This window comes from Sander vitreus, chromosome 20 (assembly GCF_031162955.1).
Source record: "Sander vitreus isolate 19-12246 chromosome 20, sanVit1, whole genome shotgun sequence".
Classification (NCBI taxonomy): domain Eukaryota; kingdom Metazoa; phylum Chordata; class Actinopteri; order Perciformes; family Percidae; genus Sander; species Sander vitreus.
Window position 1 is genome coordinate 6,815,162 of NC_135874.1, and position 27,170 is coordinate 6,842,331.

Sequence of the window (27,170 nt, forward strand, 5' to 3'; positions counted from 1 at the left end):
ACCCATAAGAAATTTTAGGAACGCTGGAAAACTGATGGTAAGAACCAGTGAAACACTGAAGGATATGCATTACTCCAGAAGATGGCAGTAATGCAACAACAAGGATATAAGCTAGCTAAACACTCAATGAAGAAGAAGACAAATCTCAAATCGGTTGCGAAGCTGCTTGCATCACCCGCCGACCGAGCCAGGAAAATACTAGCAGAACCGGAGAAAAAATGGCGTTCACATTCGCGGCCTTTTGTTACATGCTCGCTCTGCTGCTCACGGCGGCGCTTATCTTCTTTGCTATCTGGCATGTAAGTACACATTTTGACAACTTTAGGTAGGACTGTTGGCCTGCCACTCCCAACGGCGCGGATAAAAGTAGGCGAAAGAGCAAGGAAGGCTGGCAGAGACCAGCTAACGCTAGGCCAGCTTTGTTGCTACATAGCCGGGACGTGTTAGGGGGTTCTATACATGGATGTAGTATTTACGTCGCTCACTGCGGATCTTGGCAACGTCTGGACAGAACGTATCCAAGCTAACTCCGGAGAAACTTCCGCAAACTCAGTGCTCGGTATACGTAACATGCAACGCCATGGATGTATGATAATAACGGGAACGCATCCGTTGAATGGCACATACACACCCAACCTTTGGACAAAAAGTTATAGGATGGCGAAGGCATGGGGAAGGCATGGCCCCTCATACTCTCCCTCTGATTGGCTAGTACTCGTTGTCTGCTCTGGTTGGGTTGGTTAGGTTTAGGCAATAGGAGCGTGATTGGTTATGGTTAAGGTAAAAAATGTCAAGGTACGCCAATCAGAGGCAGAATAGGGCGGGACATGCCTTCGCCTTCCTTGGAAATAAATACATGCCAATCGTTGGCTAGGAGCTAAAGTTAACTAACAGTTAGAACACCAAGACTAACACAGTTTTGTCGTATTAACGTAACTCCTTCCATAGTTCACCGTGTATTAACCTTAATGTGATTATAGCAAACTTCTAGTAATTTGTCAGACATATCAAATGATTAGCTAGTGTTGAGCTATGAATTAGCCAGCTTCTTAGCAGGCTTAGCTAGCTAACCTAACCGTCCAATCCTGGAACGACAAACCGCTCTGTGATGCTGCTGTCACCTGTTTCCCCAACATGTCGCATGTCTTTGTTTTGTAATACCGTCAGTTTTATTGTCAAAATGTCCACATCAGCGGTGTAGAATTAACTTTTAGGTAACGTGCCATGACTCAAAAAGTTACGTTAACGTTATTAATGATTATCCCATACAGTTGGTGTAAGTAAACGAGTTCTATAACGTTACCTTTTTAAACGTGACGTGAAATAAAACTGAACATACAATTAAATGTCATTACGTTGATGTAACCGTAAACGTTTCAATGGTAAACACCAGGACTAAAAAGAGTATATTGCTTTGACAGTGATGCTTTAACATGTACTTGATTAATCGATAACACAGTTCACTCAGTTTTGATAATCTTTTCCAAGCATTCTTTGGTTTCAGCCTCCAAAATGTTGACTGTTGATCACACAATTTGAAGACCTTTGGCTCTGGGCATTTTTAACTATTTTCTGACATTTGTAGAATACATTATAATTGGTAAATTGAAAAAAGAAAGGAATTGACGATCAGATGCGGGCCATTTAGAAAAAAACAAGCAACATGTACATAACAGAATTCTTTTGTTCTGTGAGGGGGGGTATTATACTGTGCATGTTTGTTTGAAATATTGCACATAGTGTACAGTTAAAGAATGTTGCATATGAACTTGCTGCTCTTCGTAAAAGATGTGGAATGAAAATAAAGTGACAGATTGATGGAACACTGTAAATGTTCCACCTTGTGACTGAATTCAAACTAAGAAATTGCATTATTTTATTTTTTTTGCAAAGATTATAAAATGTACATTTACATTAAGTTGCTCTCTGTACATTGTGATTATCTTGTTCCCCCAGATAATAGCATTTGATGAGCTGAAGACTGATTACAAGAATCCTATAGATCAGTGTAACACTTTAAATCCGGTAAGTGACTCCACCGTACCTGACACACCTTCTGCCTCTTTGACTGCATGCAGAAATGCTCTGTTGAAAGGTCTTTCATTTAGTTTAGAATAACTTTATCCGCCCGTTTTTTTGTTTTGTTTTTCAATCATTTCTCTGCACTGTTATGCTAAATAATCTGCCTGTTATGAATTCAGTGATCTTGTCAGCTGTCCAACTCTAACGCCTTTTTGTTTTTCCTAATCTGCTTTTTTACACTTTAACGGCAAAAAGACAATTGAAAAGGTCAAAAAGATTAAAAGAGTCAAAATTGCAATAAAGGTTTGTACCAATCTTTAAAATGCCCGCTCAGTTCAACTCAGTCTGCAGTCTTGTCATTTTGCACGGAGAAGTGTTTGCAAACGTCTTTTCAGTTAACTAATCTCAGAGTTAAAGCCGGAGTTTAGCCTGGGATTAGACAACATGCCACCTGTGCCTCAGGTTTTTCACTGTCATGTAATAGATTTTTATATATATATATATATATATATATATATATAATTTTACTGTTGTGGATTAGTTCTTGTTTCACTGTTGTGGATTAGTTCTTTTTTCGCAACCTTTTAAAGTGCAGCTTTAAGGGTATGAGCGTTAACTGAAATAACGGATTGTTCTTTCTATTCTTTTTTTTAATTTTTTTTATACCTCATCTAATCAATTGAATTGACTATGCCTTAAGCTGCTTTTAGGTATAGGAGCCACTGTGTGTAATGGTGGACAACGTTAGCTGGGATGATATATTCAGTGTTATTGATAAAATGTAGCTGTTAACTGAAAAGACTTGCAAATGCTCAAAACATGCATGATCTTTATTACAACCTACCCTTTGTTTGCAAATAGTGTTATAGTTACTGGGGCAGTAAATTCTCAGTAAACTCAGACTGTCTGGAAACTTGTCTTGAGTTTGAAACAACTGTTACATGACACCAGGCATACACTGTCCTTTTTACATCACAGTATTCATGGTAATCATGTAAAGTCAGATCAGTTGTTGAGTTGTGAATACTTTGAGCTGTGGATCATGGTATAGGGTAATGCTTGATAAGTGTTGGAAGAAATTGATTTAATGTTCCAGCTTTGAATTAAACTTTAATTATCACACATTATTTCACTTTTCTATGAAGTGCAGACTGCAGTTTGATTCAGCAATTAGCAGAACTAAGCTACTGTATGAGCTCAGTGTTGGCTCTAACTTCCATCACCTAGGGTTCAGAACAGATGGCTGGCTGCAGAATCCCAACACTCTCCAGCTCAGCAATATTTCAGATCACTGATTGGTTAGTGATTTCAGTAGTAGGAGTTATTTTAGGTAAAAGTACAGATTTCTCTGTCTTTAATCCATGATGCACTCCACAGTACTATCTGCAGTTTTGACCATGGCCAGTCTTTTCGCGTGTGGATTGTCACATCAGTTGTTTTGTATTTGGCAGCACAGTGCAGGGTTTTAACACATTATAGCCCCCCCCCCCCTCCCTTCCGCTCCTGCACCTTCCCCTTCCTACACGCCCCTCACCTTTCCATCTGTGGGCTGTTGGTTGCCCCCACCCTTCCGCCCTCTGCTCTTTTTGAATGCATGGCTTCCATGTGGTGCCTCCATCTGCCCCCCTGAACCTCCGCACCACATCGAACCCTGTCAACCTGAGGCAGGCTGCTGCATAAACACTGCTAGTGCTCACAGCATGGTCCTACTCCAGTGTGTCGCCCAGTTTGTTTTAAGATGTGGGATGATCTGTGAGTTCGCCCTTACTGCAAAATATGTTGATGTTGAGATGTGCAAATAGTCTCCCGGAGCAAGTTGTTGATGGGTTTCCCCTTTTACTTGATGATGCATGACGTATAACCAGGGTGGGAAATCAACCTTTTCCATCCATTTGCATTTGTGGGAGTTTTAAGTCAGCCAAGTGGGGTCTTTCTTCCCCCTCAGTTTGGGTTAGTGTTCAAATCACTCAACTCGTGCAGGTGGCAGGGCTTAATTTTTCACCCTGTCAGTGTTACATATTGTGTCAGATCAGTGCATGATAAAGCACTGTTCATGTATTTTACCTACAGTACGACAGCTTACTGTACATATGGCATTTGTCTGCACATGTAGTAATAGTCAAGCTGGGCCTGAACCATGCAGAAATCTAAGAACATGTGCATAGAAAAATCCATTGTTAAAATAAGCAGCTCACTGGAGCTCATTAGTATTTCACTCCTGTCTGACTCTCTGTGGAGCTGACTGCAATTTTTAAATCTGTGGCTCTTTAAATAGCTCAGCATATCTTTGTAAAAAGGCCTCATTGCCTTTGAGGCTCTGTAACTTTATACTGTATTGTCTTCTGACCAGCATTATAATTTATTCCATGTGACGCCATACTTGGTAATTAAGTAATTTGTGTTGACAGTTGAATTTGTCTAAATAGAGTTGGACTGACTGCTCAGTGCATGTGGATTCTGACATTTTCTTCAAATTTTGCTCTTTTCAGCTGGTGCTTCCAGAGTATCTCATCCATTTCTTCTTCTGTGTGATGTTCTTCTGTGCGGCTGAGTGGCTCACCCTCTGTCTCAACTTACCACTGCTGGCTTATCATGTCTGGAGGTGGGTATCTCGCAGTCATCCTTAAATCACAAGGTTGGCGGTTTGATCCCCGGCTCCTCCTGTCCGCATGTTGAAGTCCTCCTTGAGCGAGACACCGAACCCCATGTAGCTCCCCGGGCGCCTTTCAGCAGCACACCGCTCCTTTAGGATAGGTTAAATGCAGAAGTAAAATTTCACTGCGCTGTGTTGCCAATTGTATGTGACCATTGATCAATACATTTTAAGTTTTATAAAGTGATAAAATTCAGTACTATTAAGTCTGTATTACCTGACGCCAGGACCCGATACTTTCACAACATACAAAGTACAGTATAATCGGACTTAACACACCCATTTGTTACTGTGCTGCAGGTATATGAGCAGACCTGTGATGAGCTGTCCAGGACTCTATGACCCAACAACCATCATGAATGCTGACATCCTGGCCTTCTGTCAAAAAGAAGGCTGGTGCAAACTGGCTTTCTACCTCCTGTCATTCTTCTACTATCTCTACGGGTACAAAATATTTTTTTCTACCTCGTTTCTTTGTAGTGAGTGCTCATGTTTCGGTTGTACGTTTTTAAAAAAAAAAAAGAAGTTATTTACACTGGATTGTTATGTATAAAAATATATGGTTAACTTCATCCTCTGCAAATCTGCCACATTTCTAATTTTCAAAGTAAAACGTCTAGAGCAAATGAAGTAAAGATGGTAAATCTCTTACAACCTGAACTCATCATTAATGATGAATTAATCATTAATGGAATAGTTAAACATTTTGGGAAATCCGCTTATTGGCTTTCTTGCCAAAAGTTACATTAGAAATCAATACCTCCAATATCTGCTTGTTAATATGAAGCTATAGCTGGTTAGATTAGCTTAGTATAAAAACTGGAAGCTAGCCTGGCTCTGTCCAAAGGTAACAAAATCCATCTGCTAGCACCTTTTTTAAGCTCACTAATTAACACTATTTGTTCAAGATTAAGATATTCGTTAAAGGTCCTATGACATGGTGCTCTTTGGATGCTTTTATATAGACCTTAGTGGTCCCCTAATACTGTATCTGAAGTCTTTTATATAGACCTTTAGTGGTCCCCTAATACTGTATCTGAAGTCTCTTTTATATAGTCCTTAGTGGTCCCCTAATACTGTATCTGAAGTCTCTTTTATATAGTCCTTAGTGGTCCCCTAATACTGTATCTGAAGTCTCTTTTATATAGGCCTTAGTGGTCCCCTAATACTGTATCTGAAGTATTTTTATATAAAGCCTGTAGTGGTCCCCTAATACTGTGTGGCCAGCGACCAACTGCCACTTTGCTTTCGTTTGAAAAGCCATGATGCCTCTCTCTTTCTCTGTGGGTGGGTCAAATTCTCTGTGAGCACAGCAAGAGAAGGAGGGTAACCTTGCTCCTTATGACATCATAAGGAGGAGATTCCAGATTGGCCCATCTGAGCTTTCATTTTCTCAAAGGCAGAGCAGGATACCCAGGGCTCGGTTTACACCGATCACCATTTCTAGCCATTTGGGGACCATAGGCAGGCTGGGGGAACTCACATTAATGTTAAAAAAACTCAAAGTGAAATTTTCATGCCATGGGACCTTTTAAATAAGGAGCTTTACAGGTGCTGGTAGGTAGATTTTGTTACCTTTGGACAGAGCCAGGCTAGCCTAGCTCTCCCCCAGTCTTTTAGCTAAGTTAACCATCTCCTGGCTGTAACTTCATATTTACCCACACATCTTCTCATTTAAGAAGAGCAAATAAGAGTATTTCCCAATGACCTTTTAACAAAAGCAGTGAAGATGTAAACCCTGTAAAATCCAAACATGGCGATGTGTGAAATATTTGCTAAACAGTTTAGATATTTGACTTGTTGTACTTTCTCATCTCATTTCTAACAGGATGATTTATGTTCTGGTGAGCTCCTAAACCGGATGATAAAGGAGAAGGACTGACCAGATGCTATGATCATAGTGCTGGAACACTGGACCTACTGGAGACCATAGTTTCAGCAACACAAGACGCCATTTCAAGCGGACAAACTCTCGACCCCTTCCACACACAGCGCAGAGTGTCATTTCGGAAACATTTAGCCTGTTTTAAGAGAAAATCTCGGTCGCAGCGTTCCTCTCATAGCACTATAGTTAACATTTTATGGAAAATGAGGACAAACCTGAATGGACGATTTTTTTTTTTTTTTCCTCTTCCCTTTATTTTTTTATTGGTATGGTGATTTTGATGCTTGGGATTTAAAGTTTTTTTTCATCTTGGTTCCCAAGTTTTGAGTGTTTACAAAATTAGGTAGACATTTTCAGGTGTGCATTATCTGTGAGAATCTGAGCTGTGTGCTGAACTGTATTAGCTTTTCCTGTGAATTAGATTCTGGGCTTTGACAGCTAATTTATACCTGCAGTGGGATTCATTATTATAACTAAAACAAATAGTTAAATACAAACTAGACTTCTGTTATTGCTCACAGGTACATACAGTCTTAAAATAGACATTCTGGGACTTGGCTTGTACAGTGAGGGCTGAAGTGAATGAGTTATCACTTAGTGAAACGTGTTGCACAGGGACAATCACAGTCTGGTTGTCACATCAGTTTTCAAACTATCTGATGTATTCTATCCATACTTCAGACTTATCATCACATTCACATGTAATCCCTGTTGAAATCGATGGCAATATTTGTTTCCTTACGTGTGAACACAGTAGCCAGAGATGTGTATGCAACCTGTATTTATCGCCCTCGCAGCTATCAATTAAAGGTAGACTCAACAGTACAATAATGTATTAAGCATTAGGGAGCAACAGTACTTTATTCTGCTTTCCGCATTTGAGCTTTGGTAGGAAACTGATGTGCCATACTGTTGAATGTATCTTTTGAAATTCCTTAACTGTTTTTGTGATTTGTGCATTTTGTTCATTTCACCACCAAATATTCCACAGCTTAGGAAATCCAGTGTTTATTTATTCAATGTTTTTAATTTTACTTTTTGTCTCCAAGATATCAAACACTCCTCCAGTGTTGGGTCATTTTCAGTAAATCTGGAAAGTGATGTTTTCTTTTAGAGTTGAGGCCATTAGACAAAAGTTTTCATAAATACTAGAGTATTTATTGCTATTTTCCAATGTGTACATTTATCAGGGAAAGGGATGGCCACAGATGACATTAACATTTTTATGTATAAGATCCCATCATGTCACATCTAGGAAATGACAACTCAAGTTTAATTCAAACTCAATAAAACTATCCTACTGTTATGGACTGGAATGTTCTTTTAATTCAATACCTTTTAAAGACAAGAAGTACACAAGGGGGCAAAGAAACATTTTTATTAGTCATGTCAGTAGCATGGCTAATAAAAATATGGTTTGCAGTACTACAGATTTAGAAAATAAACGCAGCTCATTGGACATGTTTCTATAAAACTGACATCTGCAAAGCCCCCATCCAGTTTAATTTATCCTTCTCTTTAAGTATACCATTCAATATCAAGTATAGATACAGCAGGAGACCTTTTTTCAGTTAACATCCTCAGCATTTATAACAAATGTGTGCATTTTAAACTTAACATCCCAGCAGGAATTCCTCATCAAGTCTTTGATTATGATGAAACAAGCAATATATTAAAGAGTACTTTGTTAAAGTGCAATCATCAGCGAATACAATTATAAATCACACACAATCAGGACAAAAGTCGCTGACAAGAGTTTGAAGAGATCAATATTTGTACGACTCATTGATATGAAGAGTGATCAGCGAGACAATGAGCGCTCTGTGCAAACCTCTCCACTGTCTTGGTAGGCCTTGTACCTTTCCCGAAACTCATGGAGGAAGTTGTATTGCTACGGAAAAGCAAAACGAATTCGTTAGTTAACTTGTTTGTTTATAAATATTACAGCAAAACAATAATTCACAGAGAACAAGCAGCAGTCAAACACTTTTCAAACAGATTAACAAAAGAACAATACTGGTGGTCGTGCACTTTTAAGCCAAATAAATACATTTTACATTACTGCTGACCATTTTACAAAAAATATTTTACATTCCCACTTTACAGGCAGAGATTTCGGTATGAAGTCAAACGCATCTTCTGAATTATCATTTTATATTGATTGGCTGACATGTACAGCATTACAGATATATTTGTGATAGGCTAATATTGGCCAATAATATTATTTACAGTTTGTCCTCCAAGGTCCAGTTTCTTACAACATAGTATTTGAATCCAATACTTGTCAATAGCCAACTATCAAATATCTAATGTCGGAGCACTCTTATAGGTAAATTATGGTATTTTTCAAACATTTTCAACTTGCCAAAACGCCTAACACATACCATACGCTTGTCTTTTGAGTCCAACCAAAAGTAAACAGAAAGTAGCTCCTTGGATTAGCTCATTTTAGCTAGTATCTGTAGTAAACTGGCTAACCAGACACCTGCCTGTTCACCTGCAGAGGCTGTGGGTCAATGTCAGTTTAGTCAAAGTAGTAGCAAACAAAAGAATATTTTATTTACATGATTGTCTTCTTAGGAAACTAAGAAGACAAAAATAAAATACTAACTGCAATGGCTGGTTATCCAGTGGACTATTTGCAGGGAGATTGTGATTCATTTCACTTTGATGGCGGGCCATATTTGGATATGTATAACATACAGCGAGGAACTAAATCTAATGGAAAAAATTCTCTTTAAAACATACCACCAGGGAGGATCTTTCAAAATAGTACCTGCTTACAACTTTATTATAACTCAACACTAATGAAACATTGGTAAAAAATGTCGGTTCTGAGTTTTTCTTTTAAATCACATACTGAAATAAGAGAAAACAAATGGAAGGTAGGAAATCAAAAACAACTCTTGTGATATGCAGTGGAAATGGTCAGCACAAATGATAAATATGTTCACGGTTAATGAGGTAAACATGCAAAAGCTGCAGACGGCTGTAGTTTCTGAAATGCAACAGATAAAAAAAAAAAGAAAGAAGTTATTTTCACCTTCACGGTTTGTATCGCTCCTCCTCCTCGGTGCTCCCTGAGGATTTCGATGGCTTTGTTTGCCGTCATTGTTAGAGAGAGCTGAAGCAGCAGACAAGCAGCGACTGAAAACATGAGACACCCATGTGATCAGAGCAGTGAAATGATAGATAGATATAATTCAACATTTTTAAAAAAGGTCAAACTTTGACATATTTTAAAAAGAAAATCAAGTATAAAGAAAATCATGAAGAAAGGACACATTGATCTTGACTGACATGATAAATAAAAAAGGTTAAGTAAATTTTTCGTACCTAATCCAGAGCGTCCCAGGCCTCCGTAACAGCTGAAGGAGGAGGAAAAAAAAAAAGTGTAATGAGGGGTCTATTTTTAACCTTCACTCGCCCGGTTTCTAAGTTTGCGTGATTAAGTAGGAATACCCTGCTTTAGTTACATAGTTAAACTCTCTCATATATTAGGCAAGTCCAGTACAGCCAGTTTCTTCCTGTTGCCTGGTGAGCTGCGTTATCAGCTCACTCGGGGATTCAAGAGCCTCTCAGGGGCCTTTCAGCAGCAGATTTTACAAAGTGACACATGAACCAGCAACCTTCCTTTTACTGCTCTGGCCTGTTGAGGCTGCTGTCAGTAGCTGTGTTGACATGGAGCCTTTTACTCCAATAACCATTAGAATAAGAGCTCAATCCGAGTAAAAATACTTCATATAAACTTTGATCTGTTTTTCATTAAAACATGAAAAGGATCTCGTTAGCGCACAAAGGCCGTTCACATTTTAACGAAAAACTGAGCATACATTTTTCTTGTTAATATGAGCTATACCGTATTCTCATCATTACTAGAGACCAAAGTATTTAGTTTTTACAAGAAACTTTTCTTGATTTAATACATATTCTATGTTGTCATATAATTTAAACAAGAAACTTTTCAAAACAGAGCAGATATTTTTTGTGATGTGTAATCCATTCAAAGGATGATCATTTGTCATGTAAACACTATCTTTGACTACTTTCTATTTCATGAATCCTCTTTGTGTTAATGTAGACATGCTTGAGTTAAGTCTGCTTATTATTTATGAACACCCTCTCAACCAGAAGGCTTGTCGTGTGTTCAGTAGCTTAATCTGTGTATTATAAGTATAAATGTGCTCCATTATATGAAAAATACAAGAAAATGTGGAAAATAAGGTTCATCATCCCCCGTCAACTGATTTTAGAATGTGTAGAGCTTCTAGGGAACATCAAGCCAACTGGCAGGAAAACAAAACGTACTATCTTAATTCTACTGCTTTACTTGCCGTAACATGACAAAAGGGTATAACCTCTTCTGAGGGGGGGCCCTCCAAATTATTGTACTTTTTTTTTCTTTTCTTTTTTTTACAATTTCTTAACATGAATCCAACATATTTTAAGCAAATATTAATCCCCACTGATGATAGGCTTACTGGCCTATAGGTAAGGTAGTCACTAAGTTAGCCACCCACAGATATAGTTCATCCTAAGGATTCACTGTGCCACATGTATGTTTAACTTTAAAACATGATTTATAAAATCATGCTGACAATTATTATTTTAATAGCTAAGTATTTTATGCACTAAAAGGGTGTATAAAGGCTTTAGGCTGCCCTACTAACCTACCTAACTTAATTTTTACACTATTAGTAGTAGAGGGTCCCTGCTCAGTCTCTATTTTAGTTAAGGGGTCCTTGGTTTGAAAAACATTGAAGACCCCTGCGCTTCGTGTGTATTTTGTTTAACACTGATGAACTTTTATAGAGTAGCTGATTTTTTAAATTCTGAATCTCATCAGTTCACTTACTGGATCACAGTCCTCCTGTTGTTCTCGAGGCTGACCTGCAGCTTCTTGAGTATGTGGCAGCACTGCTCCAGCTCAGGAACGTCTCCGTCTGGGAAGGGCGTGTGGTGAACTGTAAAGCCTCGCTGCCGGTAGACCTCCAGCAGGGAGGGAACCCTGTACTTGTTAAGCTCTCCTCTGGTGCAGAACACAAACACTTCCTGCACCCCCTGGTTCTGGAGCTCATCTGTTAACAAGAAGGAAGCCAGGATGTAAAACAAACTTTAAAAGTGTGCTGAATCAATGTAACAGTATGGGATTCTCTAAAATAACTCTCACACACTGCAGTGTGCAGAAAGTTCAAATAAAGATCTACTTGTGGATGTTATTTCCAAAGTATTTTATTTGAGCACCAGTAAGAATCAAGGTCGCCTTACCAACGTCTTTTTCCAGACTCCTGCGGATATCTTTGTATTTGCAGCCTGAAGTAAGATAAGGGAAACACAGTTTTATGATAATTTTGCACAAAACCTTACAATAAAGTAAAAACATAGATAGATATATATATAAAATGATAAACTACGACTTTACCCGGTAGTGCACATATCCCGAGAAACTGCGAGCATTCCACTATGGACAGAGGTAACCTTAAAGACAATCAAAATAGATATACATGAACACTAATGCTTTTTACATTTCATCATTTAAAAACAAACTGACACACACACTTTTTCCGTAGCCCATGACAAAAGGAATGCGACTGAAACTTACCAGGAGATGTGGAAGGGCGTCAGCTGCTCCTCTTCAACCTCCTCTTCAGATGAGGAGTCAAACTCACTCGTCCTCATGGCTTCAGCCTAACAAACAAACTGAATCTATGAAATGGTTTTTAGTCTATTGACTTCACTTTAATATTCAAATTATATCATGAATACTTTTTTGATTTTTGGAAGAAGAAAAAAAGTACAGTGTTTGCTGTAATGGATCATTTCCAAGCAAGTTTAAAGGTAGTAACGTTATTTGTTTCAAGACTTTTGTTTTTGACTATATTACATTATGCAGGTCTTTATTTTATTGTGTGCTGTTCCCATATACCTTCTTTTTATGACAACGTAAAACCATGATGGGTATGGTCAGAGACGGGGAGAAGCTTTGGTATGATCCTTTAAACAAGCTAACGTGTCAGCACTTGACGTTACTTAAAGTTACACGCCAACCATCGTCTGTTAATGAAGCCAACCTGTAAACTATAAATTAATCGTGCTTTAGCCTGGCTAGTACCTAGCTTTTTATCCATTACCATGAAGGCAATGATTTAGATAAACGACTACACATTATTTGACATTGCATTAACATGAATACATTTGTATGAATGTTGCTCGGAGAGAAATTTCTTGCTGATAGTAGCTAACGTTAGCTAGCTGTTTAGCGTTAGCTAGCTCATCTCTCAGATTGAATTCGCAAAACGGAACACACAAACAATTAATTTAAATATTTATGTAAGTATGTATGTCAGTATTACAGACATAAATAAATGTGGAAATAATTAATTAATTCTCACCACCCTCGCTCTATTCCTCTCGGCTGTTTTGACAGCCCCGTCTGCTGCTAAGATTTAAAAACTCATTGAGCCCAGCAGCCAATCGGATTCAAGAACTGTCCTGTAACCACGCCCCTCGACTAAACAAACTAGGCACGTGTGGGCTCGATTTATTCTACGGACTGATCCAGACGGGCGGAGTAAAGAAAATGACGGTATACGTGATATAATCGGTGTTTGAATCAATGGAATCGATCATTTAGATGAAGCCTGTTGTAAATCATATAATAAATATAAATACAACTATATTATTATTATTATTATTATTATTATTATTATTATTATTATTATTATTATATTTGCACAATTTATTTTGTAGGCTATATAATGTCATCTCTCTAATTTATTTGTTGTTTTCAATAATTTTATTATATTAATATAATAGTTCTGTATCGTTTTCTTGTCTTATCTCATTATATTTTACAACTACCACTGACATTTCCCATTTCCATATTATTTAAACAAAAAACTACTTTGTGAGCAAATAAAGCTAAATAAGAATAAAACTAAACGTGTATAGTAGGCTAGAACAGAATATATTTACACGGATGCACATTGAACAACAATAACTAGTGCAATACTTTCCTTATGGCATTTACATGGTCCATACTGAACCTGACTTCCTCAGTAAATCAGAGCTGAGCTCATGCGGGACATCTGCTGTCCGCGCAGAGCAGCATGCAGCTCAAACACGAGACACCCACCTTCAAACACTGCAAATGACTGAAAACAAGTTTCTCCACAGAACATTTCAAGAACACTGGAAATGTTAAGTCTTTTTGGATTCACTGCATCTTTTCAGATGCCTGCAGAAGCAATATTGAAGAGCTTTAACTGAGGTGAGTTCCCTGTGGCTTTCTTTTATATATTTTGCTTCAGCAGTCAGTCTTTGCCTTATGATTTTTTTGGTGGATTCTTTATTATTTGGACACCGCTGACATTATAATTATGCTTAGAAATATTATAAGATGCTTTTTAAGTAGCTAGCATCTACATCAGTCTTGCAACCTTCTATAAAATGTGATTTCCACATATTTTACTTCCAGAAAGGTGATGTAAAATAAGGATATCTGTTATTAATCTGTTAAAAACTGATTTTAAATGATGTATTTACAGTTAAAAACATGAGGCTATTATATATTCCATTTTCCAGTTTTTGCTGATCCGTGCCTTACCTTCTGTCAACAGACTTATAAGGAGGGATCTTGGCTCCTGCAGCCATTTCCCCTGCAGGGCTGAGCTCTTTGGCTGGCTTGCCAGTTCCTTAGCAGAGGGGCTGCTGGCAGGGGCAACATCTGAGCAGGTACCACAAACAAACAAGATTAGTAGGTCATTAAATCTGGTTAAGAATGTTATTTTAACTCTTCTAGTAAATGTATAGGCTTTACTATATAGGTAGAAAGAATACATGATGACATAATTCACATTTGTTGTGCTTCAAACCAAAACTACTCAAATTAAACTCTATGCATATATTCCATTTCTGCCTGTTTCTTGAAATGTATGTGTGCACTTGGTTAGGAAGAGGTTAAAGATTCACTTTCCTGAGGAAAAAAATAGGTTGACTTCCCCGCTTTGTCCCTCTTGTGTGAATGCTATCTGATCTATGTTTGGAGTGAATTACACAGGAGAACATGCTCCTCTCTGAATGGTGGACTCACCAAACTCAGCTTTACTCTACAGTCTAAGAGCTAGACATATCAAAAAGGTCATTCAGGCTGCACAGTCTGTGCACATTAATAACCGAGTGTTTGCAAACAGCCTTGTTTGTGTCTCTCTCTCTCTGTACAGGTCATGAAGCCTCAAGAGGCAGAGCTTATCACTGAAATCTCCAAGGTATTCTGGCCTTCCCTCATTAGCCAGCCTGGCTTTGTTAAAGAGAGAGTTTAAATTTAAAGCTCCTACTATTTGAAAAATTAGCAGTAGATGGTAAATAAACTCCCTTTGATGTCCAAGAGTGCAATCCTGGATCAAAATACAGTTTAGACATTTAAATGTTGTTCTTATCTACCTTGGCTTACGATGATTACAGTGTCAGAAGTGTAAAAGTCTGTGCTTTTTGTGCCTTGTTAATACATCTAATTTTGAGTAATATATGACACCTGCTATCCCGTCAGTTGCAATGCATGGTCTCAGAGCTGAAGACGGGGTTCGCCAGTGCTCTGCTGGAGCTCAGTCAGATCCAACATGGAGACATGTACCTGAGGGAGGAGCTGGTGGAGAACCGGAGGATCTGCCAGAAGAAAGCTCTTCGTTTGGAGGCTCTGGTCGAGTCACTGAGGGTGAGACGCCGATTTGTTGAACTATTGAAAAAAATCTAATGTGAAAAGTTTGGTAACAGTATGTGTTATATTTACATATTAATTGAAGGTAGCACTCAAATTTGACTGGATTCTCTCATGTGCATCCATAACAGATATTACACAGAATAAAAGTATAGTTACTTAGCTTTACCAAACGCCTTGTCATCCTACAGGAAGAACTTGGAGTGATGCAGTGTCAGATCTTGCAGCTGTACAGTAACAGACAAAGACCTCTGCAGGATGGAAAGAGCTCTACATCCAAACACAGAGAAAGGTAAAAACAAAAACACTGAACTGCAGAGCTTTACAGATAAGAATCCAAAGTATTAGAACTATCCAAATAAAGGAATCACTCTTTGAAAAAATATTGTAATTACCAAAACAAATACAAAAGTGACAGCTCAAATATTAAGGCAAATACAGAAATGTAATTCATTGGTTTGTAATTTCATATGTACTTTGTTCTAAGGGGCCAGAATAACTCTTTTCTGGTTTGTGCCATGGATAATCTTCCTTGCTGTAAATTTCTGCCAAATCTGACCCCATTATACAAAGTGTAAAATGCTGAATATAACATAAAAGTCTTCTTAACTATGTTTTTGCTTCTTTGCAGGAAATCCATATGTATAATATGTGTTCATTTTAATGTCATAATTGTCAGTGGCAAACAGCAAACAATGAATCAAAAAAAAGCTGTTTATACCTAGTCAGCAGGCAGTAATAACTGCTGGTACAACATTTTTTTATAACAGACAAGTAAAACCTGCAGAGAGACATTTTGCCATCTGTCCACTGTTGTGCAGCAGTGACCCAGCAGAATCGGCCTGTGAACGGAGTCAGTGTGACTGTCCGTCTGCTCCAGCAGCCTGTCTGTCCAGAGGGAAACTGCTCCTCCACTGTTTCCTGCAGGGCCTCAAAGCAGGGCTGAACGAAGGCACAGGTGAGCAAGTATTAAAGATAATTTTTTGGGCATTTTTTTTTGACAGGACAGATGAAGACACGAATGACATGCAACAAAGGGCCGCAGGTCAGAGTCGAACCTGGGCCTGCTGTGTCGAGGAGTAAACCTCTATATATGGGCGCCTGCTCTACCAACTGAGCTATCTGGGCGCCCGTGAGCAGTTAGTTTAACTGGATGATATAATACAACAGTGGTTCAACCAACAATAAGCAAATGAAAAATTTTAACAGCTGTTGTCAGGAAGATGTTTTAACTGTACCAAATTGTCCCACTTAACAACTTAAAGGACAATTCCGGCGCAAAATTGTGTGTACCCACTCGATCGCTCTCTGGGACATGTTTTCATGCTAATCGAATGTGTTTGTAGCTTGAAACAAGCTAGCGCGAACCGCTGATTAGCTTACAATGCTAGTATTCGGGGCACAGGGAAAGTAAAAACAAATTACTACCAATACCACTAAAAAGGCTCAAAATATCACCAAACTTCAACGGTAGCATAATGAGGGTCCCCAAATGTTAACCGAAGCATTGAGAACATTGTAAGTGTACAGACAGTTTGTTAAAAAGATAGTTTAGAAAGACTCCCAAGAAAAGCTCCCAAGACGGCGGCCGCCTGTATACGAGAACGCGACTGTCTTTATAATCTATCTTTTTTTAATAAACTGTCTGTACACTTACCACTTGAGGTTAAAGCACCTTCCAAAACACTTTAGCAGTAGATGTCAGCCCTTCATTTTGGTTATCTACTTTAAGATGAACACACTGGGGATTAAACTTGATGGTCGGTCACATTGTCACATTAGTTGTTGAATTGAATTGTTGATTACGAGTGAAAGGCACATCTGTGAAGCTTAAAATGTTCTTTTTTGCACAGATGCACGGCATCAGGTGGCGATGCAACTTCTGCATTCTGAGTGGGAGTACGTGTCAACCTTAAACCAGCTGTATGAAAAATACAAGACACCACCAGCTCACCAGATGACTGTGGAGCCATAGTAAGTGCTAAACAGTAGACCGTAGAACTTAGCAAAGAACAACAGCTCATGTATTTTCCTTTCTAAAAAAAAGACCTTGATCGTTGCTTACATGAATTCCAGACAGATGCAAAAACTTCAAGTAAAATCTCTTTCAGCTTATTGCTTTAAATTGCTGTTTGCGATTTAAATCACCTCCCTTTGTTTTTTTGTGTCCTGATCCAGTCAGACATATTTGAAGTTTGTGGAGCAGCTGTTACAGCGACATCTGCTCTTCCGAAACACCCTGCAGGAGCGGTTATCTGCTGAGCACTGGAAATCTCTGGTTGGAGACATCCTGGTGCAGCTTATCGGACAAAATGACGTAAGTAGATGCTCTTTTTAAAGTGTTTTGAGTCCATTACACTGAACACTGACTCACGATTGCTCTGATTTGGGTTGTCCAGACAGCCTTTTCGGATATGTACCTTGGATACACGACCACCCTGGCGTCATTTCTCTCACTGGAGTTCAACAGATTAAATCATTCTGAGAAAATACAGGTATTTTAAAGTGATACAGTATCAACATTATTCAGTCATTATGTACCTGAGAAACCAGACATGCTGATGGATATTTCATGTATGCATTTAAACAGAGCGGCCAGATGGAGAGAGAGGAAATGAAACTGCTCTCCCAGCTGTTGGCACCTGTCTCTCGCATACACAGCTACCTGAGCCACATTCAGGTGAGTCAGCAGCCACAGTGAGCCCACTTTATAGAGCTGCAGCAACACAAGGCGTGACACTGCAGGTCAACACTGAACCTAAAGTTGAGGAGGTTGAGTTTTCAGGATGGCTAAAACAAGACGTACACCAATGAGGATGTTTTTTTTCAAGGATAGTAGAAGGCCAGAGATCAATATCAGAATCAGAAAAGAGTTCATTGCCACAATGAGTTACACTTAACGTGGAATTTGCCTTGGTGAATGGTGCATACATAAACAAACAAACAAACATATTAAACAGTAATATGAATGAAACAATAAATACAGAAACAAATATATACAAACAAAATAACTGTTTTGCATAAGAAAAAAAAGGCTGAATGGGTTGAGTGCAGAATGTGTAAAAAATATATTGTATGTGCAATGGGCAGATGTATAGTCCAGGATGGAGGTTAATGCAAAGTATAGTGACTAGGGATGGGGGGCGGTTAAGAGTCAGACAAAATGAACAAAACTTTTAGAAATATTAAAAAGGGTTATGAATATTTTAGTAGGTCTAGAAACACTTTTAGGAGGTCCTACAGGTCGAATAAATATAGTTAATAGATTGTTTTTTTTGGAGTTAAACTGACCCTAAACTTTACTGAATTGCTTAATTTTCCTTCTGCAGAACTTGTTGCAGTGGACGGGTAAAGAGCATCCTGATTGCAGCCTCCTGCTGGGAACTGAGCGAGCACTGAGGAGCATTTTGTCCCGCTGTCACGTGATCCTGGAGGAAGACGTCCGATGGGAGGAAGGAGAAGGAGCTGGACAAAGGTATCACCATCAGACGATCTTTAAGTATAAACAGGTTGATGCCTCTTATATCAGATTTGATGCTTATGTAGATTTATATTGACTGTTTGTGTCTTTGGCTCATTATGAACATCATCATGAACAAATTCAGAGATTAAAATGTATACTCGTTCTCTGCATGAACAACAGCTGCTCCGATGCAGTGGCTGGTGGATCCTCTGCAAATTGTTGCACGAGGAACCAACAGACCAGAGAATCCCAGCGCGAGTCCAACACTGCAGCTCAGAGGTGAGTGTCGCCCTCTGCTGGCTTTAGTCAGTACAGCAAGCACAGGAGCACCTGCAGTCAAGCTCAGACAAGTGACTTTTTCAGACAAGTGACTTTTTCAGTGACATTTATGTGATTATGTGTTTACATTAAATGGCACATTTGCCTTAAAACCAGTTATGGAAGGAGCACTTAAAAAGTAACTTGGCTACAACTGTCAGAAAAATGTAGTGAAGTAAAAAAATAATAAAGTAAGAGTACTTCATCTTTGTACCTGAGTAAATGTACTACAGGTTTTCACATCCTTCATGCCACTGTCCCTCACTCTCACAGCTGATGTGGGCATCCTGGTATAATAACCTCCACTCTCCTTCCTACAGAGATGACCAGGCTGTCAACCTCACTAACGGAGTCGACGGCTGTCACTCGATGCGTCTGGAGTGCTGGTCCTGCAGCCCAGTGAGGAGGAAGGGCTGTGGAAGCGACCGGACCCTCCTGAACCAGCCGGCCCGTGACTGTGGACACGCTTACTGCTCCCTCCTCACTCCTGACGCTGCAGCATGGGGAGAGAACAGCGACTCAGGCCAGGGCACCTACAGCCAGCCCAACGGGAAATGCAGCAATGGGCTGGAGGCACCTCACACCAACCACAGCCTTGAGAACTGCGATACAGACCCAGATGACACCTCAGCCTTCGACTACTCCTCCGTCACCTCCTGCAGCCCTGACGACACCCTGCGCAGGGAGGTGATGAGCAGTAACAGTGGGGAGGATGAAGAGGAGGACAGCCAGGTGCCGGTGCTGTTGAAGCCCTCATACAGCCAGCAGCAGCAGCAGCAGTCAAGGGAGCCACCCAGAGAGAGGACTGTGTGTTTGAGGTGGCAGATTCCCAGATTAACCCCTCACCCTCCTCTGAGAAGCACTGCAGGGCCGTGTGTGGACGGGCTTACGCCATGCCTCATCAGCTCCTACGGGAAGAGGCTGGTCAATGTCAGGAAGGGGTCTCCTCCTTTACATCCAAAAAGTGCCTTCAGGCCCATCTGGGATGATCCATCCAAACAGGTATAACGTTTTTTTTGTTTCATAACCATCATGTTCTGTCCATCCTGGGCCTTCTTCTGGTATATTACAGTATCAGCAGCATCCTTTAAAAGTGATTCAGTATGAAATAATGCCAGTGTGGTGTAGTAGCATGTACTCAAAACATGAGCAAAACTAAAAATTACTCAAGGAGTACATACCTCTGCCAAGGCTGCATAGACCTACAAATTTGTGATATTAAAACCAATATGAGTTGAATTAGAAAATTGTACTTTGGCATCTCCTCGTGGTAAGACTGGTACAGCAACACATCAACTGCAGTTTCCATTGAGTGTTTTTTTTTTTTTTTTTAACTTACACACTCAAACAAGAAAGATACTATACTTGCATACAAAAATACGCATATAGTCGCTTTAATAAAAGAAAGTGTTTTATATGTCAATGCAAATAGTGATAGATAATCCTCGGATACATGTATCAGATTGTCATAGTTCTTGAGGAAATAGTGAAAATGTTCAAAGATCTCTCTTGTGGATCTGCATTAAACACTAATCACTTGCTATTTGGTTTTTACTGTAATTTTAATTTTAAGTCCACCAAAATCTATTCACAGGTTTTTGAGAATTTCTGACAAAATATAGGAGATACTGTAGGATAGGACGTAACAAAACAAATTACAGGGGCACTCCAGTAATTACGCATTGAAGATTTAAAAAAGAATGGTCAGACAAGTAAAAAAAGAAGAATCAGCTTGGTAGCATCTTTTCGTTAAACCCTCTCTGCCTCGTGAACGCCCGTCTTTCAAACTGGACAGATCAGTTCCTTACGCAAATGATGACATCATCGGGTTTATTTGCTCAGGCAGACAAAGCTCCTCCTTTGCTTTGTTTTGGTTTTATTTTCCTTTAGTGACCCCCTGGCTCGTTTAGAACGTAGACTGTTAAGATGTACAGAAGATGTTCCTTCCTACTGTATGTCCACATTCTTCAATCAATGATATTGGGGGTGGAAAAAAAACAAAAACAAAGCTCCTCCAGAGACACTGAGGACATTACTGTTTCCACAGGCTTAGTAGTACCGCTGGGGAAATTACATATCTTCATGTGAAAGAAAATTGGTGGAGTATTTCTTCAACTGGTCCCATATTTTGTGCAGTCCTGTTTTCCTGTCACTCACTCTAACCTGCTCTCTGTATTTCCACATCCTTGCATGTACTAGGCTGATGCAGCTCCAGAGAAAGACCACAGACAAGGCTTCGTACCGATTCAAACCCCAGCGAGGCAAAGCTTTCAAAATTTCAACCAGAGTAGAGAAAATCTGAGGTAAACGCCTTTATCAGGTAGAATTATGACAGTGTTGACACTTAATCTTCACTCTAATCACAGGTAGGAGGGTGATACAGAAATGTACTAGCTGCTTGCACTAAAACATTACCAATTTCAACAACCAAATTCACACTTGCATTGTGGCTCTCAGTGCAGATATAATATACAAATAAAAACTTAATTAATGAGATAAATATACTTTTACCTGTTGCTTCTCTGAGCTTGAACTTCTCTCTTATCTCTTCAGACCAGGCCTGTCTCAGCAGAGAGGTAACCATGCTGCAGCCATGAGCAGTGGAGGATTGTGGGAGAACAGTGAGGACAGTGAGGGACCCTGCAGCACCGTTTGACACCCACCCAGCCCCAGAGACAAGAGGACTATCACTAAAAACTGTTGAACACAAAACTTTGAAGTTACTACCAAACTTGAGCCCAATTTGTGATTTCTTTGATGGGATACATTTTTCCCCCAAAGGCCATGACAGTAACGCATGAATGTCGAATTAGTGACCCTTAAAAAAAGTTTAGTTTTTCTGTTAAAGCTTAACCTTTGTAAACACAACAGACATCTTTGTTTGGACGTTTGGTTTTTCCGGATTACATTTGACAACTGATAGAAATATTTCTTTTTTTTTTTTTTTTTAAATGCAGGTTAGACTGAAGCATTTCTAGCAGATCAAACATATTGAAAAATTTAATATTCCAGACAATTTTGTATTTCAACTGAAGGTGAGATGGTTTTATATGACACCAATGTGTAGCTAGCTAGCTAAAGAAAGGTAACATTACTAAGGAATAACGTTAATACATATTTTACTTTAATTTAAGGACTAGGTAGATTTTAATATCTAGCTAGCTAGCTAAAGGAAGCAGTATAGGTAGGAACACTTTGGAAAATACACTTATTTCGCTTTCTGGTGGAGAGTTAACGTTAACTAGCCAAAGGTAACTTACATGAGGTATTCTGATAGCATGGTAACGTTAGCTAGCACTTGCTATTTAAATATGAAGCTACGTTACAGCTAGCAGCCGGTTAGCTTATAGCTAGCTTAGCACAAAGTCTGGAAAAAGCTAGCCTGGGCCTATTAAATATTAACAACAACATCAATCTACCAGCACTTCTAAAACTCCCTAATTAACATGGTATATCTCGTTTGTTTAATTTGTCCAACAACAGAGGTGCAAAACGGCAATTAGTCGTTTTAATTGTATCCTGGTTGCCTGGCAACTAACGTTACTCAGAGACAAGAATTATAGTCATAAATATAGAATTTTTTTTTTTTTTTTTTTTTTAAGTGGTAGGCCTATCAATCTTCTCATTTAACTCTCAAACAGCAAGCGAAAAAGCCTATTTCCCAAAAATGTCAAACCTATTTCTTTATCAATTCCTCAATCTTTTCAACGTATAGCTTATGCAGAAAGCTAAATTTACTGTAAAAGAAAAAAACGAGGAGAGAATTGAATAGTTCAGTACAAAATAAGACTGGGTGATTTATTAATCTCATCAAGACCATTAATACAAAGCAGTTAAAAGGCCACATACCATCAAATAAACCGACCGCTGGATCAAGCTGTTACAGTGCCACCGGAGGAAAACCAATCTGTTAATTCTGTCGAGGCTGGGGTTTAAAAACTAAACAAACGCAGAAAACAAAAAGTCAAATTTGGCGAAATTAACCCCACCAGTACGGAAACTTGGAAACTGGGAAATGGACACATGAGTGAAGACCTTCTTTTTACAGTCACTGGTGAAGACAGTGAAGGGATTTGACTTCAGCTGTCATCCTCCAGAACTCCCCTTTTATCTCTAGTTTTATCAGAAGTTTAATCATCCATCATCACGTGCACAGAATACAGCAAGAACAAGGGGCATGAGTGATATTTTGAAAAGATGCTGAAATTCAGCTCATGGCAGTCAGACATCCTCAGGTGTTTGTGTCTTTTAAACACATCATGGGGATAAAAGTGAGGTGGTCGACTTTTGTTTTTATGCCCGATCCATGTAGAAAGTGAGTTTCAACAGTTGCATAGGACCATTGAATTTACAAACATGACCTATAACAACTGGGGTTCTTCAACAGTACAGCCTAAAGTGCACAAAGTGTGTTTCTCAGAAAAAAAAATGTCTAATTCTTCACTATGCTCAAATACTTGCAACTGAATATAAGTTTGTGTATGCTCAACTGCAACTTTAATACAATTCCAACCTCTGTTTAATGAGTGTTAGCATTACAAATCTTTGAAAAGGAGAATAGGCAATTAGTAGGATGTACAAAGTGAAGCACACGTCTAAGTAAGTGCTTGGCATATATTGAACTGTATTTTTTTTTTTTCCATTGCTTTAAAACAGCTAAGGGGCAGGGAAGAAAAAATGGCTTTCCTCAGTTAATACTCCCAGTGTTTCAACTGGAGATTGTCTGTAAGTAAGTTAGTGAAAGTGACCTGTTTTTTTCTGGTTTTTTTTTTTTTTTTTTGTTTTTTTTTTATCCGACTGTAGCAGCATTGGATTATTAGGCAATATTCGACTGAACAGATGCGGATGAGGGTACAATACAACAGGGGGGAAAAAAAACTTGTCACTTTATACAAATTATTTAGTTAGTGTATACATGTTATATATACACAGTATCCACAAACATGTACAATTTCATAGTGTATAGCTTTGTTCTAAACATTACATAGGCAACTTTATTTTTTAGCATTTTAGACACCATTTGCTTATTTCTGTAAAGTAGAAAACAAAATAAAAGGCACATCTGAGCATGATGTATGGATTATTTCAGTCTTTCCAAAGTGAAACAAAATGTTTTCAAGCAGAAAAAAAAGAGACCGAAAGAAGAAGTTGAGTTTAAAAAGTTCCTCTTTTTCCATGGGGTTTTAGGTATTTTGAGCCACCACTGCGGGGAGCTGACCCAGCTCTGGTAGGAGGTTGCTGCTTCCAGTGCTGAGTTTTAATACCAACGAAGAAGAGTTGGGTCATTGGATCTTGTGAAGAAGAGCACAGTGTCAAGACAGCAGCGCACGTCTATAAGGGGATCGGTTAAGACATCAGCTTTAGAAGAGTTGGAGGGAGGCAAACGTGTCTCTCTCTTTTCTCTCCTCGTCTTTGTCCTGGATCGGTGCCGTTTGAGATCGTAGCAGACCTGCCTCTGTCAGCGCAGAGAGATATTTTTAATATCGGAACAAAATCTGCTGACTTTGCCCAAACTCGATGTGCAAATGGAGTGTTCTCGGCTCTCGTTGCCCCATTTTGGGCCGAGAGGACTGGAGCCTGGGGTCAGAGGTCACCGCTGTTGGATTTCTTAAAAGGCAACGTTTTGTGGCTGCGGAGAGGCTTGTCTTCAAATAAAAAACAGTCAGACAGTTTGACTCACGTCTATACAGTCACAGTGTACAGTTGAGATACAAGGTGGGGGTTTCAGTGTCGCCTCCTTTATCCGTTTCTTTTAATGTCACATTTGTTTAAAAAAAGAAAATCCCTTATCCCCCTGCATACAATAAGACTTTGGCAACTGTTTATCAGTTAGTTTGAAACACAAGTCAATGGAAATGTCTGCTGCTCACAGCCACCGTGAAAGAGCAATGTCTAAGTGGATCGTTGAGGACGAGCGAGGTCTTAAAAATCTGTGAGCTGCAGCAGGACTCCAGATGATGTCAATGCCCAAAGAAACAAAGCATGACATTTGAGGCTACAAAGTCCAAGGCCCCCCCACATTCACCCCACCCTGACAGAGGAGTGGGACGTGGGGTAAGTGTAAGTTAAGAGTGTGATGGGGTGAGAACTTTTATCAGGAGCAGACTCCGTACATAACAAACAGACACAGACACTTGACTCCTTGTTGTTTATTAGCTGGCACACCGGTGAGGGTTTCTCATTGGCACAGAGGGTTTATGATGAAGGTGGAGCTACTGATCCCCTGAGAGGCACAGCGGGGGTGCGATTGGTTGATGCAGAGGACGAGTGGGTGGAGTTAAGAGCGTGTGGAGCAGTGTTATTCTTTCTGATCAGTAGCTTTGAGTCCACTGTGTCGTAGTTTACAGGATACAGTTTGAAGTTTGCATTTCAAGATCACCTCTAGGTGTTAAAAAAACAAACAAAAAAACAAAACAATGCAGACTCACTGGCTGCTGTCGGTGTTCTCCACCAATGAGAGGCCTTGTAGCGGTGGCTGCAGTAGCTCCCTTTTGTATGTCTTTGGTGGGAGTTTGGGGAGTTGTGGGCTGGAGTTGTGGCGTGGGGGGACAGGTGGAGCAGTGATGGGAACAGGAAGAGGGTAGAGGCTGTTCTGGCTGGCGCTGAGCGGGCAGCTCCGCCGTGGGATGCGGGGTGAAGGCGTGCTGGGCGGGGTGTTGGGGGAGCTGGGTGAGCTGCCAAAGTCCCAGTGGTATCGGCCCACGGGGGAAGGCTGCATGTTGACTGGGTAGTTGATGAAGATCTCCGGGGGCCGCTGGGGCACCGGGGGAGGCGTGTCGGGCAGAGGGTCGCGGGGTGGCGGAGGAGGAGGGCTGGGCAGTGGACCGTCCATGGGGGGACCGTTGTAGACGTGCGGTCGAGGCTGGTTCCTGGGCAGAGGAGGGGGCAGCCGGGGAGGGATGGCTGGGGGGCTGTCGGAGCTCAGCTGAGACACAGAGACACATTGAGATCAGAATTGTGTCAAAACAAGATGTATTACTCAACATGTCTCCCTGATATGCACAGTGCAGGTTAGAATTTAGTGTGTAGCAGCAGTTTCCATCCTGGGGGTTGGGAACCCCACGAGGGGTCGTAACATAAAATTTGAGGGGTAACGAGATGATTATGAGAAGAAGAAAAAAATTATGCCCCACAAAGTTATGCTTGTTTTTTTTAACACTTCCCTTTAAGTTTGGCTTTTTTGTAAATTACCAAATACCTTTACTAATTAAAGACTCCAAAAATGTGAGTATAAACTAGTGCTGTCAAAATTAATGAGTTAACGCAAATTCCTTTTATTGCCACTATTTCTTTTAACATGCGATTAAAGCACACAGGTTCTGTGATGTCGCTCTGTAGTTTGGGAAATCAGGAAGCTGCGAGATGAGGCTGCCTGTGGGCTGCAGCAGAGACGAGACGGCCAAACGGGAGCGGGTCTTATAATACATCCATGAACAGGAGTGGATGGCTAGCAGAAACAAAGCTCTTTGAGCAGAAATGGATAAATAAGTTGAGTTTCAAAGCCCTTCAGATGGTTCCCTCCACAAGACTAAAGTTATTTGCATTTACTGTTGATGTAAACAAATACAATACAACTTGAGCATTAAAAACTAGAAATATCCTTTTTAAAGGACGTTTAGAACAGATCAAAAAGTGTGATTAATCACAAGTTAACTAGGAGACTTATGCGTTTAATAATTTTGATCGATTGACAGCCCTAGTATAATCATATTCTGCTTGAACAAGGAAAAATAAATCAGTGGAACTGGTCACAACTGGCAGAAACCAATGATGAGGAGTCACAAGGAAACATGGTTACGTTTTACACAAGTCAAAAAAGCAGGGAACCACTGTCTGTGTGGATGCATTCCTACCATCATTCATCATCCATCCATGTTTCACTGTAGGAGCGATGTCTCAGATGTCATACTTCAGTTAAAAATGTAGTCCTTCATAGTAAACCAATTGTGTAATTTGTAAGCACAGGTGTACTTATTTAATAGGTAAATATACATTTTAATCATGGTGTCCTGTTTGGGTCAGTTAGTGATATATGCCATAAAATGCTGCTAAAATAAATCTTTTTTCTCCAAGTTGTCAGCTCAAAGCATAGTATCGTTATTTGCACTTACCA

The 27,170-nt window shown here is 39.6% G+C and overlaps 4 protein-coding genes across 6 annotated transcripts in view; 2 read left to right on the forward strand and 2 right to left on the reverse strand.

Annotated features, from left to right (window-relative positions):
* The first annotated feature begins 127 nt into the window (after positions 1–127).
* Positions 128–7,091, forward strand: cnih1 (cornichon family member 1). Its single transcript, XM_078277385.1, has 5 exons — positions 128–299; positions 1,957–2,025; positions 4,512–4,624; positions 4,976–5,119; positions 6,504–7,091. Exons 1-5 carry the CDS (start codon positions 219–221, stop codon positions 6,529–6,531), a joined length of 435 nt encoding a protein of 144 aa, XP_078133511.1. The 5' UTR covers positions 128–218; the 3' UTR covers positions 6,532–7,091.
* A 133-nt stretch (positions 7,092–7,224) lies between these two features.
* cdkn3 (cyclin dependent kinase inhibitor 3) lies at positions 7,225–12,975 on the reverse strand. Its single transcript, XM_078277386.1, has 8 exons — positions 12,953–12,975; positions 12,163–12,248; positions 11,983–12,038; positions 11,829–11,873; positions 11,416–11,638; positions 9,897–9,928; positions 9,604–9,707; positions 7,225–8,451 (listed from the first exon to the last, which is right to left on the reverse strand). The coding sequence occupies exons 2-8, from the start codon at positions 12,237–12,239 to the stop codon at positions 8,362–8,364; spliced, it is 627 nt and encodes a 208-aa protein (XP_078133512.1). The 5' UTR covers positions 12,240–12,248; positions 12,953–12,975; the 3' UTR covers positions 7,225–8,361.
* A 684-nt stretch (positions 12,976–13,659) lies between these two features.
* Positions 13,660–24,123, forward strand: LOC144535692 (uncharacterized). Its single transcript, XM_078278274.1, has 15 exons — positions 13,660–13,830; positions 14,180–14,294; positions 14,783–14,827; positions 15,109–15,273; positions 15,468–15,568; positions 16,098–16,234; positions 17,130–17,250; positions 17,455–17,593; positions 17,676–17,771; positions 17,867–17,956; positions 18,606–18,751; positions 18,920–19,018; positions 19,378–20,059; positions 21,257–21,360; positions 21,611–24,123. The coding sequence occupies exons 3-15, from the start codon at positions 14,786–14,788 to the stop codon at positions 21,711–21,713; spliced, it is 2,025 nt and encodes a 674-aa protein (XP_078134400.1). The 5' UTR covers positions 13,660–13,830; positions 14,180–14,294; positions 14,783–14,785; the 3' UTR covers positions 21,714–24,123.
* Positions 22,822–27,170, reverse strand: part of sos2 (son of sevenless homolog 2 (Drosophila)) — a 42,413-nt gene continuing 38,064 nt past the window's right edge. For all 3 annotated transcript variants that reach the window (XM_078278272.1, XM_078278273.1, XM_078278271.1), the window contains one exon: positions 22,822–25,982. In XM_078278272.1, the coding sequence (XP_078134398.1) occupies positions 25,482–25,982 (501 nt within the window). In that variant the 3' untranslated portion in view covers positions 22,822–25,481. The remainder of the gene's footprint in view (positions 25,983–27,170) is intronic.

What these genes read in the sequence shown, in the direction of transcription:
- cnih1 (XM_078277385.1), top strand. Translation starts at nt 219, where the DNA reads ATGGCGTTCACATTCGCGGCCTTTTGTTACATGCTCGCTCTGCTGCTC. An exon ending in TCTTCTTTGCTATCTGGCAT is followed by an intron (nt 300 to 1,956) that starts GTAAGTACACAT and finishes TTGTTCCCCCAG; the next exon opens with ATAATAGCATTTGATGAGCT. An exon ending in CTGGCTTATCATGTCTGGAG is followed by an intron (nt 4,625 to 4,975) that starts GTGGGTATCTCG and finishes ACTGTGCTGCAG; the next exon opens with GTATATGAGCAGACCTGTGA.
- cdkn3 (XM_078277386.1), bottom strand. Translation starts at nt 12,239, where the DNA reads ATGAGGACGAGTGAGTTTGACTCCTCATCTGAAGAGGAGGTTGAAGAG. An exon ending in ACGCCCTTCCACATCTCCTG is followed by an intron (nt 12,039 to 12,162) that starts GTAAGTTTCAGT and finishes ATTGTCTTTAAG; the next exon opens with GTTACCTCTGTCCATAGTGG. An exon ending in CGGGATATGTGCACTACCGG is followed by an intron (nt 11,874 to 11,982) that starts GTAAAGTCGTAG and finishes ATCTTACTTCAG; the next exon opens with GCTGCAAATACAAAGATATC.
- LOC144535692 (XM_078278274.1), top strand. Translation starts at nt 14,786, where the DNA reads ATGAAGCCTCAAGAGGCAGAGCTTATCACTGAAATCTCCAAG. An exon ending in GGAGAAGGAGCTGGACAAAG is followed by an intron (nt 18,752 to 18,919) that starts GTATCACCATCA and finishes CATGAACAACAG; the next exon opens with CTGCTCCGATGCAGTGGCTG. An exon ending in TCCAACACTGCAGCTCAGAG is followed by an intron (nt 19,019 to 19,377) that starts GTGAGTGTCGCC and finishes TCCTTCCTACAG; the next exon opens with AGATGACCAGGCTGTCAACC.